General features: G+C 40.7%; 2 protein-coding genes and 1 non-coding gene across 5 annotated transcripts in view; 2 read left to right on the top strand and 1 right to left on the bottom strand.

The window, feature by feature from the left end:
- CENPQ (centromere protein Q) overlaps positions 1-3,658 on the top strand; it is a 34,624-nt gene extending 30,966 nt beyond the window's left edge. Inside the window, exon 9 of one of the 2 annotated variants that reach the window (XM_067752739.1) lies at positions 3,120-3,658. In XM_067752739.1, coding sequence (XP_067608840.1) covers positions 3,120-3,272 — 153 coding nt within the window. In that variant the 3' untranslated portion in view covers positions 3,273-3,658. Of the gene's footprint in view, positions 1-178; positions 251-3,119 lie in introns of those variants that run through there. The other variant, XM_067752741.1, reaches the window with a different exon arrangement.
- A 73-nt stretch (positions 3,659-3,731) lies between these two features.
- On the top strand, positions 3,732-9,991 carry C10H6orf141 (chromosome 10 C6orf141 homolog). Of its 2 annotated transcripts, XR_010946783.1 has the most exons (2): positions 3,732-4,676; positions 7,229-9,991. XR_010946783.1 is itself a non-coding variant. In XM_067752743.1 (1 exon), exon 1 carries the CDS (start codon positions 3,805-3,807, stop codon positions 4,378-4,380), a length of 576 nt encoding a protein of 191 aa, XP_067608844.1. In that variant the 5' UTR covers positions 3,732-3,804; the 3' UTR covers positions 4,381-5,004. The 2 variants fall into 2 exon arrangements, 1 of the variants encoding a protein (XP_067608844.1); XM_067752743.1 differs by lacking the exon at positions 7,229-9,991 and having other exon boundaries at positions 3,732-5,004.
- Positions 9,992-22,300: 12,309 nt separating this feature from the next.
- Positions 22,301-22,408, bottom strand: LOC137233231 (U6 spliceosomal RNA). Its single transcript, XR_010947390.1, has one exon. It is a non-coding gene; the product is annotated as a U6 spliceosomal RNA (small nuclear RNA).
- Between the last annotated feature and the right edge of the window lie 53 nt (positions 22,409-22,461).

The raw sequence follows: 22,461 nt of genomic DNA, 5'->3' as shown, positions 1-22,461 counted from the left end.
TCCAATAGAAAATTGAACAGAAACATTTTTCACTAGGTTAGACTGTGGTAGGAAGCAACCCTCAAATTTCATTGTTTTACTGTAACAAAAGTTTGTTTCTTGCTTAGAATATGTATCAGCTGCTGTAACTTTGCTGGATTCCAGTCGGCTCTGTCCCATGTACTGTCTTCATTCCCAGATCACAGCAAAGATGGCAGCTCTGATTGGAGCCTGCCCAAGGCCAACCTTGCAATGACTCTTCCCTTTTGCTCAGATGCATCCAACGTCACACCTGTTTAAGCTGAAGCAAGTCACATGGCCAAAGTCAACATCAGTGGGGTAGAGAAGTGTATGGGAATAGGAGCATTGCAAGTCATGTGGTACACAAGCCAGGAAGTACGATCTTCTTTCAGGATGAGGAAATAAATAATTTGAGACAATAATACAATCTACCACAAGTCTGGAAATAAGCATCATGGTCTATAATAGAGATATAAATTGGAGAATCATCAGAGTACAGGTTGCAGTTGAAGCCACGGGATGGATAAAATCATGGAAAGTGTTTTAGACGTGAGAGAAGAGAAATGTCAAGGACAAAACTATTCTCTACACGTGCCTCCATATTCACCATTGCACCATTGCTCATAATGTTGCCTTATCCAGAATACCCTATCTGTCACTCCCATATCCACACTCTGTTTATAATAGTTAGTGTGATAGACATTAGTGCAATTTAAAAAAAATTCTTAACAACACCCTGACTACTTTTTTGGAATGTTACCTTTCCCTACCATACAGTTTTATTAGGTGGGGGAAGTCCAGCTGTTTGCTTTTCCATTACAGAAGCCAAGGGGATCCCCCAAAGGCTTCTTTGACTGTACCTTTTCTTTTACTGTCCTGTATTGTGAAGGGGTAAGCAGGTTGCATAAACTGAGCCAGATGGATACTTCTGAGTGGAATTTGACTCCTGAGTAAATGCCACAGGGACAAGTGTGAGAGTCGGAGTGCATTCCATCCAGCGGAGAAATCTGTTCCTGTTGTACCAACTCCTTATTCCCTCGGCAACAGCTTTGATTTCTACCTGTTTTAAAGTCTGATATTCCCACTTTCCCAACAAATCTGTCAATATCTCCTAACAAATCTCCTAATATCCTTATGACAAAGCCTCTTTTCCTTAAATTAGAGTTGGTAGTAGGCAATTCAGAGGGGAAGTAAATGGGTTCACTTTATCAGCACCCTTTATCAGGGTTTTATGCACTGTGAGATATTAAAGCATAGCAGACACCACTATCCTGAAGGCAAGCTGCCTATTTCTTTGTTTATGTTCTTTTTAGACTTTATCTCTTTGAAGTTTAATTTATTTGGCATTTCCTCTTAACATTCTTTTATGCATTAATACACAACTTTTTGACATCTAGAAATTCAGGTGCTTTATGGTGGGTGAATCAGGCTCACTCCTCAGCAAATAGGTTTTCCCCATTCCCCATGCCCACTCTAATCCCTCACCCAATCCCCATTGGCATGAAAATTTGAAAGCAATAAATCTTGTGGTTTACATTACACTTCCCTCAGAATACAGGTACCTTCGTTGGAATTCTCCCAATATTCCTGCAAGGAAGGAAAACTCAGTGTTCTTATTGTCACATGAAAGCAGCAAAAAAAGGCCTAGAGTTTATCTACGGTCTAGAGTATTATCATTGGTAATGTTTCTTATAATGTTGTCTATGAACCACTAGCATCAAAATTGCTGAGGGTCTTGCTAAAAATCCACATTCTAAGCCCTCCCCGAAACCTATAAGAGCAGAATCTTTGAGAGTAGGGTAGGGCATTAGCCTGCAGTTGATTTTCTTGTGCGTTAAAGTTAACTTATTATCTCCTACGTTTGAACAGAGAATTTGATGTATGTAACTGATGTAAAGAATGAAAATTCCAACAGGACAAGCAATTCAGCTTCTTTCCTCCATCACCTAGAACAGTAGCTGACATTGAGCACACACTCAGTGATTCCTGGTTAAGTAAATGAACAGAAAAGAACATGAAGTCATTTAAAATAGGACCAAACATTTAAAGAAGGTCATTTAAAATAGGACCAAACATTTAAACTTGTGAGACCCCTGGCTCCACTGTTTATTGGTATTTGATCTTAACCTCCCTGTGCTTCAGAGTTCTCAAGGAGACTATAGAGCTACTTCGTTAGTTTGCTGTGAAGAATAAATGAGTTTGGGCTTCCCTGGTGGCGTGGGTAGTTAAGAATCCACCTGCCAATGCAGGGGACACAGGTTTGAGCCCCGGTCGGGGAAGATCCCACATGCCTCGGAGCAACTAAGCCCGTGCGCCACAACTACTGAGCCTGCGCTCTAGAGCCCGAGAGCCACAACTACTGAAGCCCACGCGCCTAGAGCCCGTGCTCTGCAGCAAGAGAAGCCACCGCAATGAGAAGCCCACGCACCGCAACAAAGAGTAGTTCCCACTCACCACAGCTAAAGAAAGCTTGTGCGCAGCAATGAAGAACCAATGCAGCCAAAAAGAAATTTATTTTAAAGAAAAGAATAAATGAGTTTAAATATATCGAATGCTTAGAGCAATTCTTGCCTAATACACTCGAAAAATTTAGTTAATTGTAATTTAGCAGTAACTGGCCCAAGTTCAGGCATCCAGTCAGCAGACATCAGAAGGTCCTCTCTTTCCAAAATATCTTTCACCATACTACTTGGTCCTTCAAAGTATGGGCAGAAACTTGCACCATTGCAGTCATTTTTTTCTAAAGCAGACAGGAAAAGTGAACACTTTCTAATAAAGCAGGGACCTGTAACCAAGGACAAACTGGAAATCACAAACTAAGCTTCCTTTTTTCTGTTAGCTAGCTTTCCGCATTACCCTCAGGCAAAGTTAAGTGTGTCAGAGGGCCTGGCAACGAGAGATTCTGAAAGCCTACCCAGAGATCCATATTTATGTATTTTTAACTTCTGGGGTTAAACAGGTGTGTGTGTGTGTGTGTGTGTGTGTGTGTGTGTGTGTATAGGGGTGGGGTGAGGGAGGTAGGGGAGTAGTGAAAGGGGAAATTTTAAAAACGAACACAAAATTCTAAATCCTTAAGTTCTTATAGCGGTTTGGTTTTGTTTATTTTCGTTTGATCAAAGGCACTTATGCCCCTTTGGACGAGCATGGCCAAAACCAAAATGAAGACCGGTGTGACATTCCCGCCTTCCTACGAAGAACAACAAACAATACAAAGGCGTTTTCTCAAAGGGCTCAACTTTCCCAATAAGATGCTTTTGATCTACATTCGATAATCTTGGTAGGATGGTGAGGGTGGATTCGGAGTGGACACGGAAACTTTTATCAGAAGAACTTGATTAAATCAGACTTTTTTTTTTTTTTTAACTTCCATGTTCCTTCACTCCAAGGAGAGTCCTTGGAAAGAAGACATACACTGTGTTGGGCATTTCGTGGGGCAGTGCGGGTGTGTGTGCGGTGCAAGGGTGTCTCCTGTTGTTTAGAGACAAACGGTGGTGGGCTGGAAACTAGGATAGAACTGAGAAGAGAGAGGGGAAAGACTCAGAAATGAGATCACGGCCGCAGGTCTAGGATCGCAGGTAAGAAGAGGAGGAGCGATCGTGGGGTTGCGGGGGAAGTGAGGCTTTTCGCCTTTGAAAAGCCCGAAAGCCGCGAGAAAGGGAGGGAGGCGCGGACGGGAGGGGGCGGGGACAGTCCCAGGCCCGGGAGGCGGGGTGCTCGGAGGCCACGCCCACGGCCGACCGGCAGTCCTGCGCTTTCCAGAGCTCCGCTGGCGTTCTCTGCGAGAACCGGCGGAAGATCCACCGGATGAATGGCCCTCCTCTCGGGATGGGGGCCCCGGGTCCGCGCGGGGCTCCGAATCTCGCGGCCTCGCCCCACAGCGGGCGGTGCGCCCGGCCGTTTGTGCGCGAGGCGGGGCGCGGGGCTCCCCTGGCCCTGGGCGCGCCGAACCCCTCGGTAGCGGGGGCTAGCAGCAGCCGGTGCGGCGCCCACGAGCACAGCCCCGGAGAGAATGTGGACTGTGACTCCTGGGTCCGAGAGAAAGTGCTCTTTCTTCTGCACCCGGAGAGGTGGCTGGGGACTCAGGGGGACTCCGTACGGGAAGAAGTGGCCGATGAGGAGGACCTTTTCAAAGCGGGAGGACAGGACCGGGAACCCGACTGCCCTTCGCCTCTCTTTCCAAGGGAAAAGCGAATTTCTGGCAGCCGTGTAGACGCTCCCTCCCGAGCTCCGGGGGACCCACCCAAACCCCTCCTCGTCCGGGTCGTGGATTATGAGGTGACACAAGAAGTCCTGCAGGTCGCGTGGGCGAAGGGCTGCATGACCACGCTGACCGAGGAGCGCTCCATGACCGCGGTCACTTTCACCGCCAACACGGAGTGAGACCGGTTGCGGGGCGCCGGGACCCTTGGAGAATCCCGAGCCCTCGGCACAGAGAGAGAGAGACCCCTGTGTCCACGCCGCGGAGGGAGAGTTTCACGGTCCCTCAGGACCTGACTCCCCGAGGAGATTCAGTGGGGAAGAGGAGCCCGAGGAACGTTCAGGAGTTAGTGAAGGAGCGCTCATCCTTAAGAAAAGAAAATGCTCTTCCGGAAACTCCAGCCAGAAATTAACCGACAGCAAGAACCTTTTAAGAGGCTTCAGGGAGGCGCACGGCACCCAGTGCAGACTGAAGAACTGTAAGCAACACGATACCTCCTTTATACTGTGGCTTAAATACTCTGACGGTCTGGGGACCTTAGAAGAGGGGAGGAAATGTTATTTTCAAATTGGCAGAACGTGGGAATTTTGAAATAAGAAAATCTATTGTTAATTTTTATTTTGAGATAACTCTCGGTCACTTTTCTGCCTCCCCGCCCTCCCCTTCTCTTTAAGACCTGAAAGCAGAAGTGAAGTTTGAAGTCTGCTCTCTGCAGAAGGGTGGGGGTGGGAATATATGGGGAGAGAGGCTTGTTTTGAAACTGAAAAAGAAAGTAAAAAGTGTGAAAATAAAATGTAAAACAAAATCGTTTTTTGTTACTGTCTTCTGGTGTGCACATCTTTTTCTTTCTTTCTTTTTTTTAAATGTTTTTATTACCTTTAAGTGTTAGGAACAAAAGAGAGGAGCTAGGAAAAGAAGGGGAGGAAACAGAAGACTGAATTTTGAAGGTGAAATGCTATTTCAAAGGGCTTTACCCCAAGTATTTAATTTAGTTCAGTAAAAATGCTATTAATATGAAATTTTTAGTTATCTTAATGTTTGAAACACTGCAGATAAATCTTCTGCTCCAAAGGTAGATAGAAATATATAGTTTGCCATAAAATGACTGTGTATCTTATTCTTATTCGAAGTTTCTTACTAATAAGATTTGTAGTCGAGACTGGATTGAAAAAAAATCTCTCCTGATACTGTTGGAAAAAAAATTTCTTCTGATGCTATTGAAACAACTCATTTTTATTTTGTTTATTTTTTATTAAACACCATCTTTATTAACTCTAGTAGTGGGGCCTGGTTTGGAGGTGTGTTAGGAGCAAAGCACCCCCTCTAGAGATGAACTGATGAACTGAAGGTGTTATCTGGTTACTGCAGGAATTAACAAAACAAATGGGACTCTGGCTTTTGAGGAGTAAACTATTGAACAGGGAGGGCCCCCTCCCTTACTCTTCCTCCTTTGCCTGTTATTTTCAGTTTAGAGCTTGACAGGCCCTCAAATAGCATCTGATCCACCTCTTGCCTCTTGGCAGACAAGATAGGTAAGATATGTCCCTATTTTACAGTTGAGTCAACCTAGGCCTAGAAGCCATGTGGCTTATGTAGGTCACGAAGCTAGTTACTGCATATGCTTACTAAGTAGGTAAGAATATGATCATCTCCCTCCTAAAAGTTTGGGGATGCCTTTAGGACTTAATTCTAGGGAGTCAAAAGATGAGTGAGGGCAGCCTAGGTTTTCTGACTCAGTCAGTTATGAGAACTACTAAGATCACCTTGATGTCCGTGAGTCTGGCCAGGCCTGTGGGCTTGAGATTTACCAGTAGCAGTTCTCAGTGTGATCCTCACTTGAGAGAGGAATTCAGCACCTGAGCTCATCTGTGCTCAAAACTGCTTGGTTGGTAGAAAAGGTAATACAGACTCCATGAAATGAATGATCTTTTCATCCAACAACCCTGCCTGGCTCCAGTGTGAGGTTAAACTTCTTGGCAGACAAATTTCAGACCTGACTCAATAAGTTTGGTTGTTGTGAGTCAACATATGCCCCATGTGATAGAGCTTTGAATAGAGACAAGAAAAGCCTCTTTAAAGTTGACCAAAAACGGTAGCGGCATTCTGTTGCCTTCCCTATGGAGCCAACTCAGGACTTAAGCTTACTTGGGTTCACAACCACTTCACCTCTTACTAACTGTGACACTGGGCAAGTATTTCACCTCTCTGTGCCTCTGGGTCCTTATTTGTTAAATAGGGATAATAAATAGTATCAATCTTATAGGGTTTTTCCTAGGATTAAGTTAGATGAAAGATATTTAGATCAGTGCTTGGCATATAATAAATGCTCAAAGTGAGCGATTATTAGTATTATCGTTATTGTTTAGTTCACTTTCATCCTAACCAGGCTTTAGGGCTTTATTTAATAAAAAGCAGCAGAAGGCATACAACACAAGAAATCTTATAGAACCCAAACCAGTGGTTTTTATGGACTTTTTTCTGCATTCTTAAAACAAAAGTTTTATTTCTAGCTTTTCCCACCATTTAATGGATCAGTAAATTTAAATTCCTTAGTAATGACACACACACACACACACACACATACACACAGACACACACAGCTTGTGATAAGATTCATCCTAAGTTTAAGAGGCCTAAGGTACACCATGTTTGACAGTCTTTGAAGAGGTTTCTCAGACTGCTTAGTTCCCCCTGGCAGGTAGGAGCTTGGAGTACTTTCTTTAGGACCTGTCAGGTTAGTTTGTTTGCCCTCAGGGATTTTAAATCTGATGCCCTTGTCATCTCAGAAAAGCAGAATAGGCACAATTAATTTTCATTTCATCTCCTTTCTGTCAAAAAAGTATTCAAGTCAGCTGGACTCCTTTAATCCAAATACGTTTGGGTTAATTTTCTTTCCTTTAAGTAAAAATTATTTTTAAAGCACTTAACCCCCCTGCTAACTGCCTATAATGTGCTTATACGTCTTCTATAAACAGATGTCTCCCCGATTCAAAAAGTAATAAGTTGAAGTCTACTGAATTTGCTTCACAGATTTTCCCAATCCAAGCAGAACCCTGCTATGGGAGGAAGCTGAGGAATCTTTTCCCAATTAACAGTGTCCTGGGGGCTTCCCTGGTGGTGCAGTGGTTAAGAATCCGCCTGCCAATGCAGGGGACATGGGTTTGAGCCCTGGTCCGGGAAGATCCCACATGCTGCGGAGCAACTAAGCCCGTGTGGCACAGCTACTGAGCCTGTGCTGTAGAGCCCGCGAGCCACAACTACTGAGCCCGTGTGCCACAACTACTGAAGCCTGCGAGCCTAGACCCCATGCTCCTCCACAAGAGAAGTCACCACAATGAGAAGCCTGCGCACTGCACCGAAGGGTAGCCCCCGTTCACCGCAACTAGAGAAAGCCCACGTACAGCAACGAAGACCCAATGCAGCATAAATAAATAAATAAATAAATATATAAATATATTTAAAAAAACAAAAAGAAACCAAACTGTCCTGGGAGTGAATCTGAAGGGAAGCCTGGGCATCCTCAATACCAAGAAGCCTCTGAGAATGACTGGGTCTTGGCTCTGTGGTCTTACCTCCACCTCACCAAAAGTGTGATCATCTACAATTGTCTTATGTGGATGAGTCACAGCAAGGACTTGGGAAGCCAGCTGACCACTCAAGTGACCATAAGACACATATTATAGTCACATAACTGCCATGGATCAAGCAAGTGTCAACCTCTCTTAACCTTTGTCCACAGCCTCCATCACCTTTGAGAGTCATTACATTTGACTCGCTGATCTTATTCTTGTTGGTCATAACCAGCACTTGATGTGCCTTTCTGCTTAAAAACAAGAAAGAAAGAATAAAGGAGAAAGAGAAAAGGCTTTCTGTTAACAGAAAAAGTTATATTCATTGCAAAAAAATTTGAGGAAATGTTATTTTGTGAGGAAAAAGAAAAATGGAATAAAAGAAAACAAAAACTCACCCATGACCCCAAATCTCTTTTAGTAATTGGTATGTTTCCAGTCTGGTTTTATTTATTTGATGTTTTAATGTGTATATACATACACTTTTCTGATCATAAACTGTATATAAAATCTGAGTATTGTCTTTATGTAAACTAACGTATACTGATGCTATCCAAGGTGGGGTCTGTGAACCAGAAGCTTGGGCATTCCAAGAATGGTTTTTTAAGAAATGCAGAATTCCAAGCCCCACTCTAAATCTGTTGAATTGGAATTCACATTTTGACCAGATCCCTGGGTGATTCACATTAAAGTTTGAGAAGCCTTGACATATATGCTATATTTAGTTCTGTATCCCACTTTGTCACTTACGGAAACGTAAAGGTTTTTCTTTTTCTATATGGAAAACAATGCCATGGTAATAACACTTTGTAGAATTATGAAAACATTTAGAGATTACAAAAGAGTGAAACATATATTGATTTGTGAATTGGCAAAGAGATCTCTAAAAAGCCTCGCAGTGTTTTTTTAAAGAGCCTTATTATTCTGAAGTTTTCCTAATGAAAGATTGATTGGTTATTGGAGTTCAAACTATTTCAGAAATGTGGTTCTTTTATTGTCTAAGAATGTGAAACAATACTTACTTAAAAATCCCCTTAAGGGAAGAGGGCAGGAAGTGATTAAAGAAAGCCCGATTACAACACTTGCAGGCTGAGTCAAGACTCGCCAGCCACTTGTAATGAATTGCCAGGGGTGGGGAGAGAGGTAGAGCCTGAATTTGAATCAACTGATTCAGATAAGAAAGCAGGCTGTGACTCTTGAACACCCTGACATTCTTATAACCCTGGTCAGTATTTTGCCCTTTCATTAGGGAGGGCAAATCTTTGTAACTTTTCTTCTGTAGATGAAGATAAGAAACAGCCCAATTTACTTTGGAAAGAATAAGGAATTATTTATTAGGCACAATGTAGCTAATAGTTAACAAAACATAAGACTTGGTTAGCTTTAAAGCAAGGAATAAATTTAAATTCAAACTCAGATTTCTAAGTGTAAGATAGAATGACTACTTTTAGGAGGCTGCAGGCTTCACAAAAGTAGGACAAACAGAGGCTGTTTATTCAGAGCTTGGTTATAGAAAGGGAGTCAGCCAGCATCACTTGCACTGGGCCAGGGAGCAAAGGCAGGCGGGGCAGTGGGAAAGTTTTACAGTGACCAAGATGATCTTAACTTTATTCTCAGCTCAACTAAACCTTAGGTTTCTTCCTGACTATAGATGCTGAGCTCTTTAGAGCATTACTTGAGAAAACTTGCAATTGTAAATTTCTTTCTCTGCCCCTTTGAGATATAAATCTCCCAACGTCTTGCCAGTTTTACAACCCAGGAACAGGACCTTCTTTCTCAAGGATCTGGAAGCCATCCCTTTGAAATGTAATCTAGAAAGATGGGGGCCCCTGACTCCCAGTCTCTGCAAGGGGGGGTCAGAGCCCAACTTCATAAGCCTTAGTTAGCGAACATGGATGGCTTAATGGCTTTGACCAACCTCCCCCTCTAGTACTTCTCCACTAGCTCACCCCAGTGCTTAAAAGCTGTCCCACCTTTTGTTTCAAAGGAGTTGAGTTCAATCTCTCTCCCCTATTGCAATAGACTTGAAAAAAGTCTTCCTTGCTTCTTTAACTCGGTCTAGTACAATTTTTGTTTGACAACAGTGAAGAAAGGAGGGGTTTCGTGTATGCTCTGATTGGAAGCTACTAGCATGGGAAAGCTAGAGGTGGGCTATCAAGAGGGGCTTCTTATATAATGGTTTAGGGCTCTCTCTGGTAGGTCCTGAGTTGGAAGGGTGCAAAAAAAAAAAAGAAAAGAGAAAAATAGGGACGCAGTCATTGACCAAGTAAGTTCTGGTCTTTCTGGCCTGATTGCAGCAGAGGCTGTGGTTTGCCTTCCCAGGCTAGTTGCTCCACAGGTTGTAGATTCAAGTTCTACCACCTGGTAAATAGTATCAGCCTCAGGATTTTTTTCTAGGAGTAAGTTTAAACTACTTAGAACAGTGCCTGGTATACAATAAATACTCAAAATTATTATTATTGTTACTATTGTTGTTATTGTCGATTTTAATTTTTATCCTAACCAGCTTTTGTTTTGTTTGTTTGTTTGTTTTTAAGAGCAAAAGGCATACAACACAAGAAACCATATCAAACCCAAACCAGTGGCTTTTACTAAGACTGTTTTTCTGTTAGAAGCTAGAAGACCCAGTCACAGAATTCTGGAAGGTCCAGTCACAGAATTCTTTTTTGGAGAAAATCATGTTATAATTATTTCTTAAAAACATCCAGAATGCAGCATTGCAAGTAGTTTCTTCATGGGGTGAAATATGCTTTGGCATAGTTCAGCCCTGACTGTTGGCACCCAAAATGCTATGTAATAGACTAGTACTACCTTACTGAGAGAAAAGTCAGGGTTCACCTAGGTATTACCCAGTGATCGCTGAGGTTGGTTAGTGCACAAGCCTAATCTTAAGGCTGGTTTGTTGGACAACCTGCTCCAGGCTTGGAACCATGAGTGTTAAAGCTGATTTGTGTGCCTGTTGGATCATCCTTAGGCACATGTCTTACTTCTAAAAACTCTTGTGACTTTGAGCTTAATTTGAAAGCCTGCTAGGTCCATGGCAAAGCCGGTACAATTGAATAACCGGAATTCAACTTACCTGGGAGAGGGACAGGGAGGTATACGGGGCACCAGGTAATCTTTACCAAATCAAAAGAACTTGAAGGGGAGGGCTTGTGAACACAGTCACCTTGTGTAAGCATTCTCTGACCACTGATGTCCATGTTTCAGAGAGAAGCCCTGTGCAAGCCTATGGACTTCCCAAGCCAGCCTCAATATTGACCCAGATTTCTGAGGTTATAGGTTCAGGGTTTACAGTCTTTCCATCCCAACATAACTGGATGGGAAAATGTGCAAACTTACAATTGAAATAATACTAAATCAAAATATGGGAGTAGAAGAAAGGAGGTTCTGTGACCTATATTCAGTGGCAGGGTTATATTTAGGCAATGGGCAAGGTTTGCCCCAAGAGTGAAAAATAAGCAGTACAACATCTTCAGAGATTAAAAAAAAAAAATGATAATGCTGGACTAAAAGCCTGTCTGCTTTTTGTCATCACCACGGACTTAGTAATAAAATACTTGTCTCTGAAAAAAATCTATTGTTGATCTAAATTCTAAAAAATTCCTGTGATTACTGTTTGAACTTTAATAATACAGAGGTAAGCCTCCAATGAGCACATTTTCATTGTCCTTTATTATTTTTTTTCTATGTGGAAGATAATTTAAAGAACTCTCAGTGTTGCCCCCCAAGTCAATCTCTCTCTCTCTCTCTCTCTCTCTCTCTCACACACACACACACACACACACAGAATCAGTTATATGCATTCATTTAGAGAGTAAATTCCTAAGAGTTCAGAATCTTTCTTACTCACTTGGAATGCACTTTGTGTCTCCGACCCCTATATATTACTTCATTTTAAGAGTAAATTCAGGGACTTCCTTGGTGGCACAGTGGTTAAGACTCCATGCTCCCATGCAGGGGGCCTGGGTTCAATCCCTGGTCAGGGAACTAGATCCCACATGCATGCTGCAACTAAGAGTTTGCATGCAGCAACTAAGAGTTTGCATGCCACAACTAAGGAGCCCACCTGCCGCAACTAAGACCCAGTGCAACCAAATTAATTAATTATTTTTTTTTAAAAAAACTCTTTTTAAAAAAAAGAGTAGATTCAATATAAACTGTAACCCAGTGGTTGTAGTGATTTAGAAAAAGAGCTAGAGTTAGTTCAATTCTGACATTATATGTGACATGTATAAAATTTTAAATAGGGAAACAGCGAAATGTAATATTTTTTGTTCAATAAGTGCAAATTTAGTTCACACATGAACAGTTTTATTAGATTTGGAGAATTAACATGAAATTTATTATTCATCATTTTAAAACTAAAGAATGAATCAAGAAAATAAAATATCCCATGAATTGTATAATTTAGTAGTTCGGTTTCTTTTGCAGACATTTCAGTTTTATTAAAGTTTATTAGTTCCTTGACAGTAGTTTACATACATAATTATTATATCAGACTCACAGAAGGATCAAAGTTATTGTTTTAGTTTATGATTATTATTGAATATTATTTTCTCATATTGGTGTTAAAAATTATCTGCTACTGGTGTCACATTCACTAAGTATGCCACTGCCAACATGTAGTCATAAAGTCATAAAAATGGGGGACTGAAAGGGTTGGAATTCAAACTCGGATTTCCTGATTTCGAATCAAAGCTGTTTCTGTTAATCCCTATATAAGAGAAAGTAAAATCTCTATCTTAATGCAGTAAGTAATAAGTGCTATGGATAGAACTGGGGAAAAGAGTGCCTTCAAACACAACTAGAGAAACATGAGGGTTTGGAGAGATTTAGCTCTCACAGTTCAGGCATAAAATTGATTTTATAATAGTTTTTCTTATTGTGACACTTGGGATTATATTTTAGTAATATTTCTGTTTGTGTATGATAAAAAATAGTATTACTACTCCTAGATTTCCTAAGTAGAAAATATATATATATATCTAGAGATGTTTAGAATTCCTGAGGTAAGCTGGGCAAAATCCTTTAAGGATGGGGCCACCCTGCAAAAATCTATCTGCTGCTGCCTTGTAGTCCAAAGAAGCTCCAGGTCCAGGTGCGTGAGAAACCACAGAAGCCCTGAACACAGTGTCAGTCAGAGCTCAAGAGCAAAAGTCAAATTAATTATTGTTCACAGGGTGTCATAGAGAACATAATTTCTTTAAAGATGAACAGCAGTAAGTCCAAGAGCTGATAAAGGACTCTGGAAATCAGTATGTATCTCTCCACTTGTAAAATGAAGGTTTGGAGTTAGATGTAGCTGGCGTATCCTCCAGAGATCATTGTTTATGTTTCTGTGGCTTTTTTTTCCCCCAAAACTATAATGCAAGGAAGTGTTGAGAGAAATTGAGCTCGAAACACTGCGAATACATGTATGTTACTTTTCATTTACTTTACCTCTTGTTCCAGATGTGATATTATATTTTTCATTTTAAAGCAGGAGTCATGAATACGTGCAACATTTTCTTGTATAGCATCCTGTGCCTACGTGTGTCTGTGTGTAAAAACTAGGAGAATGGATTGTGCTTTTTATCTCTCTGCATCCCTTAGTTATCAGTAGGTAAAGAAAGCCTATTTTTTGGGTGACTGCTGTTTACCCATCACTGAATGGGAATCTGGAGTGATGCTAAGCCATTGTTTGTACAAGTGCAAAGATGACAAACTGCTTATGGTGAAGTTTTGCTAAGATTCTTTTCTGGAAATGGAGAACTCATTTCAGGTTCTTAGAAATCCAGACATTATAGAGTAAGTTCATTTAGTTCATGGATTTCAAATTTAATGTAAAGCTCTTTTCTTTTCCCCGCTTTGCTTTCTTCAAGAAATCCTAAGAGAAACACTGGTATTTACACAATTAAAACAAAGCTTCTCTGGTTGGAATGAAGTGGGTTTGCCCATCGTTGCCCTGCTTGACTTTCTCTTCAAATTCCTGAGGCTCTGCCCTAGCCTCACCCACAAGGAATCTTCAAGGACTCCCTAAGAAAATGTCCTTCCGATGCTTAATGTTCTACAGCCAATTGAAAGCCGGGGGAGGACTCTTCCATATTTCTGAAGTTTAGTGCCACATGGGAAGATATAAAACCTTAGCACTGGCCTAAGACAAAGCCAAATCTCTCCAGATTTTTCAAATCACCTTTCTCAAGTAAGATGCCTTACCTGCTGAAAAGGGCATGAAAGCTTCCTTCTTGATAAGCTTCCTGGTAGAGTTAAGGAAATGAAATGCTCAGGGTTAAATGTGTCTGGTTTTCCCTACTGTGTTTGATCCCAAAGCACAGAGGTCAGGGATGACCTCAGTGCCCTAGAGATAAAAGTGTTATTAGTGACAGAGATGAAACTTCTTCCTAAAAAAGTGGCTCTTAAAGATGTACGGTGACCTTGGTTGGCAATTTTTGTGAAGCAGTGTGTTCTAGAAGGAATAGGAAGTGGAGAAGGGGGAGGTGGGGCTTAGGATTGAGTGTGGAGTAGTCATGTACTCAACCAAATGTTCATTCGGTACCTACTAAAAAACACAAGCTTCGGATTCAGAACTGGGAATACATTCTTAGTCATGTATTTGCTATGTGATAACAGCATGTTATTTAACTTTTGATAAATTCCAGTTGCTAAATTCATACGATGGGAGTTAAATAGTCCTCATTTGGTGACTCTGAGCCTTCCTGGTGGGTTTGGGGGCTCCGTGAAGGTTTGATCTTTTATCTCCAGGGACAGTGACAGTGGACAAACTAAATCGAATAAGCCCATCAAAACAAATCCTCAGAAGTAAGCTACCCCACTTCCATAGCTTGCCACATACTCTGAAACAATGTAGGGCTGTCAACAAAAGTAGTTTTAATTTTGATATGGGAAAGAGTATTCTGAAAACTAAAACTACACTAAGATGATAATAAAAGCAAAAGCTTGCCTTGAAATCGAGGGCAATGTTCACTGCTTCAGCTTGGTGAATCAGTTTCCTCTTGAAGGAAGTTTTGCCATACTATCATTGTGGCTAGCTGTTTTATCACAGGAATTGGTATAGTTTTCAAGTGACAGAAAGCAATCAACTGCTTTTAAGTGTTTTGTTAAATAATATTCAGCCATTCATCCATCATTCATTTATATGCCTGGGCATCATACATGGACTTTCTCCTCATAGTTGTGCTAGATTATTTCCATTCCATGAAAGAGAAGACTGGGGCTCAGGGAAACGAAAGGACCTAACAGCAGTAGCACGGGTTCAGTTAGATGCTCCACAACTCCAAGGCTCTTTCTAACAAAACGCTCTACCTAGCTCGCACCAGTTCATCTCAGCGCCTCTGTGATTTTGAGCAGCATGATGTTCTTTCCCTTTCCCCTCACCCCTCTTCTTAAACCCTTACCTTTGGAATATAGTAATTTTTAAATATAATATTTGTGGTGGTTGCACAGGGTAGGCTTGCGGGCAGGATATCAGCAAATCTCTGTACTTCGTGAATGACAGCGTCTTCGTAAGGTATTTGAGTTCGGTGTGCCATTCGAGGCACCCACGACTTTGGCGATCTCATCATGGACCTTTTCTGGATAAAACAGAGCACGGTTACAGTCTGCGGTGGGAGGCGGGTATTGAAACAGTCTCCCCATTTTCTTTAAATGTGAAAGTCAAGCCCAAGTGCTCTCTGAGTTCCGACTCATCTTTTCCCCCCACTGCTTCCACCTCCAGGCCTCTATTCCTAGGGCTCCTCTGGGGACCTGCACGTAGTGATGCCTTCAGACCATCTCAGATTGCTTAGAGGGCAAAATCTACTTTATTATATCACGAGGAGACTAAAGGTACAAACTATCCTCAAGGGTAAAAATTAAGGTATCAGGGCAACTCTAGAATTCTGCCTTGTCCAGTCCAAGAGTTTCTGCTTCCTCTCCTTCAGACAATGCTCTGAATTTTAGAAGACTTACTCTGGGTCTTAGGATATCGCATCATGAGCAGAATCCCCCAACGCAGCGTGGAGGCCGTGGTCTCTGTACCTGCTGCAAACAGATTACTAACAAGTGCCACCACATTGTCATCACTGAAACAGTCCGTAGATGTATCTTTCTTCTGAAAGAGGAAAAGGAATCATTAGTGATGAAATAATTTTATCCTGGGCAACCATCACAAATAACCTCAAGTGAATTGAAAACACAAAGTGTTACATTCTTCCCTCAATCGAGTGGAATTTTATTTTATGAGAATGTTGTGCAGAATTTTAGGATAAAGCACATCCCGGATGCTAATAATGATACATAATTCTAAAAAATGGGAAAGTCTGTTTCTCATTTAGGAAGACTGGGAATAAGTTGTTTTTTTGTTTTTTTGCGGTACGCGGGCCTCTCAGTGTTGTGGCCTCTCCCGTTGCGGAGCACAGGCTCCAGACGCGCAGGCTCAGCGGCCATGGCTCACGGGCCGAACCGCTCCGCGGCATGTGGGATCTTCCAGGACCGGGGCACGAACCGGTGTCCCCTGCATCGGCAGGTGGACTCTCAACCACCGCGCCACCAGGGAAGCCCAAGAGCACTGATTTTTAACTTAATGAGAACTGCGTGCAGATCCTAACACAGACCTTCAGCATGTTACTCAACCTCTTTGAGCCTTAATTTCTTTATTTTAAACTGAGGAAAATAGCAATAATACATAAATGGTTGACTTGTTGTGACAAGTTAAGAATGAACAAATACACAGCTCCTGAAATATACTTAGAATTATACCTGGCGTTTCTCATTTTTTTCCCCTCTTTTGTCCCCTGACAAGCATTTTCATTTGTTTATGTCTGTATCCCCTTCTGTCAGAGTTGACTCTTTCATTTTGCTGTCACTAAATTTTCTACCTTTTTATGCTACTGACTTTTAACCATGCATCTGAGAGATAACTCATTCTAGTTGACTTGAACAAGAAAGAAATATCTTTCCCTTTTGTGTTAGAATGACTATGAAAAAGGAACTATATTAATAGACTGGATTGAACAATCTTTTACCTATTGCCTTCTTGATAACAATATTTCCTCAAGTTTTTACTGGTTGCCATTATATTATATATTTACCTTTTAGTGTATCATTCCTTTTCTCCAAGGAATTAAAAATTCTTGAAAGCAAGGACTCTTCCCCTGACCATTCCTACCCCCTGCCCCCAACTATGGAATCCCCAATGTCTAGAACAGAACATCTCCTGGCACTTACTGAATTGAAACTGGTCAATAAATGCAGGAGTAAATGAATGATTGAAGTCTTCTGAACGTTTTGTTTCTAAAGAGTCATTCCTAGTAACATAGAATTTGGGGAAACTGAGTGACCATGCGTATCAAATTCTGTCATTTTATGGGTAGTGCAATTTAGACCCAGAGAGTTCACATTTGGTAAGGGTCATGCACTTCTTCCTACTAGAGCTACGATTAGGACTTAGGTCTGCTCCTGCTGCAGTGTGTTCTTCACACCACGTGGCTTCATGCCATGATACTAAATATATACAACTACTTGACTCCTCTGCTTGGCATGACTTTGGCTTGCTGGAACACAATCCCAGATAATCCTGTCTGGCAGGCACTAACAAAAACCTTGAGCCAAGTCTAAAAGAGGCAGCTGCAGGCACAGAACAAAGGGCTGTATTTCTTTGCATAAAAAGTGACTGTTAGTTTCAGTGACATCTTTTCCGTGATATCCACACTTAACAGTGTTCCCATCAACTAAGCTCTTTTTCTAAAACAAAGGACGGAGGGAGAGACAAAAAAGAGATTCCAATCAGACCAAATGGGAGTGTGTCAGGGATTAAAATGACTTGTAGCTGATTCAAATTGTTATTATAATAATAGGTAATGTAATATGTAATAGATCCTAGTGATGCTGTTATAATCCCAATATTACAAATGAAAAAAATGAGGCTTTAAGAAGTTAACCAATCTGCCCAAGGTCATGTATTTATTAAGTGAGAGAATTCAAGTTTCCTTGATTCCTGGGCTATTAATTTCTTTAATATATTGCTACTTCCCAGTATTGATTCACACATCTGGCTCTAATTAATATAGCACCTGGAAATGATGATAACTGACCACCAATCAAATGTTTCTTGATTGCTCTGATTCTGACTGTATAAAGAAAATTGCTGGATATATCAACCTTATCTCCTAAGATCTGAGTGAAGAAAGCTGGGGATTTTCTGTCTGTATCTGTTAACTATTGAGAGAGGAGTAATGATTTTTCTGACCATAATGGTGGATTTACCTACATCTCTTTGCAGTTCTATCCATTTTTGCTTCATGTATTTTGAAGTTTTGTTATTAGGGGCATAAATATTTAGAACTGTTATGTCCTCTTGATTAATTGTTTTATTATTATGAAATTACCTTTTTTATAACTGTTATATTCTTTTTTCTTAAATCTACTTTGTCCAATATTAATACAGCTCTCCCAGCTTTCTTGTGACTAGTGTTAGTATGGAATATCTTTTCCTCATCCTTTTACTTTTAAGCCTATTTTTGTCTTTATATTTAACGTGTATTTCTTGAAGGCAGCATATATTTGGGTTTTGTATTGTTTATTTAATCTGATAAGGATAAGTCTTTTAATTTGAGCCCTTAGCCCATTTATATTTGATGTGATATTGTTAAGCTATTTGTTTTCTATTTATGTTACGTGTTTTTTGCTCTTTTTTTCCTGTTTTTCTCTGTTCTTTTGGATTATCTTTTTTTTAACATAAATTGATTTTAACGCCTTTGTTGGCTTAATAGCTATAAAACTGTTTTGTTATTTTAGTAGTTGCTTTAGGGTTTTCGTACACACCTTTAATTTATCATTCTCTATCTTCTAGTGATATTACACCACTCCTTATAGTATAAAAACTTACAATAGTATATGTCCATTCCTTCTTCTCTGGTTTTTATGCTACTGTTCTTACACATTTTACTTTACATATATTATAAGTACCAGAGTACATTGTTATTTTGTTGTTTAAGCATTTAATTATCTTTTAAAGCACTTAAATAGGAAGAAATTTTTTAAAAGTTGTGTATTTATCCAAATAGTCACCATTTCAAGTGCTCTTCATTTCTTTGTGTATTATGTTTCCATCTGGTATAATTTTCTTTCTGCCTGAAAGACTTCCTTTAACATTTTTTGTAGTATGGACCTTCTGGTGATGAACTCTTCTATCTTTTTTTCTTTTCAGTTTATCTAAACTAAAAATACCGAGAAAAAAACAAAAACAAAACCAGAACCAAAAAATCCCACCCAAAAAATAGTTCACCTATTTCTCCTACTCTCTACTCCCTACTTCTAGCAACCACCAGTCTGTTCTCTGTATCTATGAACATAGTTTTTTTTTTGTATATATATTTTTAGATTCCACACAAGGAGAGATAATATGTTATTTGTCTTTCTCTATCTATTTTCACTTAGCATAATGCCTTCGAGTTCTGTCTATGCTGTCGCAGATTACAAGATTTCTTCCTTTTTTAAGTCTCAACAATATTCCATTGTATACATATACCACAATTTCTTTAGTCAATAATTAAAAACTAATCTCTCAGATTTAAGACATGAACCAGAAATACAAAGAATTCCAGAAATAGGCCATCTGAGTAGAGTTTGAGATTTTTAATCAAATCGTCCAATCAGTCTAAATGGTATTATTTACTACTTAAAGTGATTTTGGAATGGATAAGGCGTAAACACACCAAAAGCATTCAGTGCCTCAGAGCTGGGCTACGTTTTAGGGGTGAACCTCAGGGAGAGGGGCTTTGTGCCCTGTGCCCAAGCCTGAGATTAAAAGGGCATGGAAAGCATGAGGGGGGGCAAGGAAGGGCAGCATTTGGCTGCCAACTGGGTAGTGACTCAAAAAAAGCAGTAGAGGGGAGAGAGGCCTTCTAGTCTATAAAAGAGGAAAAGGAAGAGAAATAAGGAAGAAAATTAGAAAGAAATAAAGAATAGACAGAAGGAAAGAAAGAAAAAATATTTTAGGTTCATAGATAGACATACTATATATATAAAATATATGCATATAGCATTTTCAGATTTAAGAATATTCACATGACAAAAAAATATATTTATATACATATTCAGGTAAAAATTCCCTGAGAATCTTTAAAACAAATGAGTGGGTCCCTAACTTCATTTTCATATTCACTCCTGAATTTTACCTTATTTTTCTTGCCTCAGTATGAATTTTAGCCTAGTTTCCCTTACATAAATGTAACGTATAATCTGTAAAGCCCCAACATTTAGTCACATCTGTCAAATAAAAAACCAACTGAGGGCTTCCCTGGTGGCGCAGTGGTTGAGAGTCCGCCTGCCGATGCAGGGGACACGGGTTCGTGCCCCGGTCCGGGAAATAATCTGTATAGCCCCAACATTTAGTCACATCTGTCAAATAAAAAAACAACTGAGAAAGCAGAGACTTAGTTCAAAAGGATTATTGCAAGGCAGGGAAAGGGACTATTGTGGTAGGGTGAATGCTGCAATCATAATGAAGTCTGCAAGCATCTTAGGAGTACAGAGAGGGATGAACAAGGCCAGGAAGGACAGGGTGCATGGAAGTGGGGTGACAGGTGGGATAGTGTCAGAGAATTTTCACACCTCCCACCCCAAGCCATCCTATTCTGAGCAGGGTTGTCTGCTGGCTCATGCTGGGTGTGGGCCAAAGTTCAGGGCTCTGGAGGAAGGCGAGAAGCTTAACACTTGTCTAACAAGTGTTTTGTTCTGATTGGTCAGTGAAATGAGTAGTTCAGGAAATAAGTTATGAGGAAAAGCATAGGCATTTGTGCCTGGCCTTGTCACAGGTAAACAAGGGGTTTTGTGAGTCTTATCTAATCATATGGGGAAAGGCTTTTTTTTTCTTTTTTCTTCAGTAAACTGTGAGGTTCCTTTAAACTTCCCTGTTTCCAGAAGCACAGGGCTTAGGTAAAATTCAACATTGTCAAATCCCTATTATCTAACGTTTGACATATTATTGAAAAAAATGGCTAAAAACTGAAAAAAAGAATTAGAGAATAAAGATCCACACACATGCATTCATTCACCAACTTCCTGTGGTAAGGTCAAGGGCGCACCCTTGGGTCTGCTGACTGAACTTTCCTATCTTCTTCCTGGCATGAATTACACAAAAAGTGCATTGTCTAAGATATTCAGCTTCAGATTCTTTAAATAACAGAAAGAAACTAGACAAGCAATCTGAATGAAGAATCTTTCTAGATTTTTGTGTTTACTTCCCAATCTTGATTGCTCTCTTGTTTATTTTATTTTATATGTTGCTCTTGTCTGATGAAAGAGCAATTTCTTTGTTTCTTTTTGTTGTTGTTTTAGCAACTTGTCTTTATAGTCTTTCTAATATAGCCAATCTAGAAATGACCACTTTCATTCATTGCACTTACAAAACAAGTGAGCATTGAGTTGGATGTTTTTGAAAGGTTCTATACAAGCAAGTTACTAAAAATGCATCATTCAAATAAGTATTAAGTAAACTGATAACATGTAATTGTTTGAGGTCTGGGCTTTGCTCTGAGCTTCTGGGAGGTAACCCCTGAACCTTGGAATGTCCTGCTTGATAAAGTGTATTTGTTTACCTGGGAACCTTGGGCCACCTGGATGGTCTCTGCTAATATGGTTTATGGTGTGGTCTTTGGCTGTGTGGTAATAGCTAAGTCTCTGGAGGGTAAACACTAAGGTCAGCCATGTGGGTGACTGGCCAAGTGTATGTGACAAAGCCCAAATAAAAACCCTGGAAGCCAAGGCTGGGTGATCTTTCTGGTTGCCAGTACTTCATGCACATTGCCACACATCATTGCTGCTAGTAAGCCCAGTCCGCTTGACTCCACTGGGAGCGGACCACTGGAAGACTGTGTCTGGAACTTTCTTAGACCCTGTCTTATGTGCTGCTTCTTTCACCTGATTTTAATCTGTATCCTTTTGCTATTATAAACTGGAACTGCAGGCATAATAGCTTTTCTGTTTTATTTTGTTTGTTTGTTTTTGCGGTACGTGGGCCTCTCACTGTTGTGGCCTCTCCTGTTGCAGAGCACAGGCTCCAGGCACGCAGGCTCAGTGGCCATGGCTCACGGGCCCAGCCGCTCCGCGGCATGTGGGATCTTCCCGGACCGGGGCACGAACCCGTGTCCCCTGCATCGGCAGGCGAACTCCCAACCACTGCGCCACCAGGGAAGCCTTGTATCTTTTTTTTTAATGTAATTTTTTTTTTTTTTTTTGGCCATGCCACAGGGCTTGTGGGATCTTAGTTCCCCAGCCAGGGATCGAACCCGTGCCCCCTGAAGCATTGGGAGCACGAAGACTAAACCACAGGACCACCCGGGAAGTTCCATGCATCTTTTTTTTTTTTTTTTTTTGTATTTCGGCTCTACCAGGTCTTAGTTGTAGCACGTGGGATCTTCATTGTGGCATGCAGGATCTTTAGTTGAGGCATGTGGGATCTAGTTCCCTGACCAGGGATCAAACCCGACCCCCTGCTTTGGGAGCACAGAGTTGTAGCCACTGGACCACCAGGGAAGTGCCCCCCCCTTTATAAAATAGGGAATGCTTCATGAATTTGAGTGTCATCCTTGTGCAGGGGCCATTGCTACTCTTCACTATATCATTCCAATTTTAGTATACATGCTGCCCAGTCGAGCATTCAAGTAGCCACTTTAGAATAAATGTTTGTTTTTCTTGTTTGTTGTTTTTTTT

This window comes from Pseudorca crassidens, chromosome 10 (genome assembly GCF_039906515.1).
Source record: "Pseudorca crassidens isolate mPseCra1 chromosome 10, mPseCra1.hap1, whole genome shotgun sequence".
In the NCBI taxonomy this organism is placed as follows: Eukaryota; Metazoa; Chordata; class Mammalia; order Artiodactyla; family Delphinidae; genus Pseudorca; species Pseudorca crassidens.
This window is presented reverse-complemented; position numbering and strand designations above follow the sequence as displayed.

Excerpts from the sequence above, each read along its gene's own strand:
- C10H6orf141 (XM_067752743.1), top strand. The coding sequence starts at position 3,805 with ATGAATGGCCCTCCTCTCGGGATGGGGGCCCCGGGTCCGCGCGGGGCT.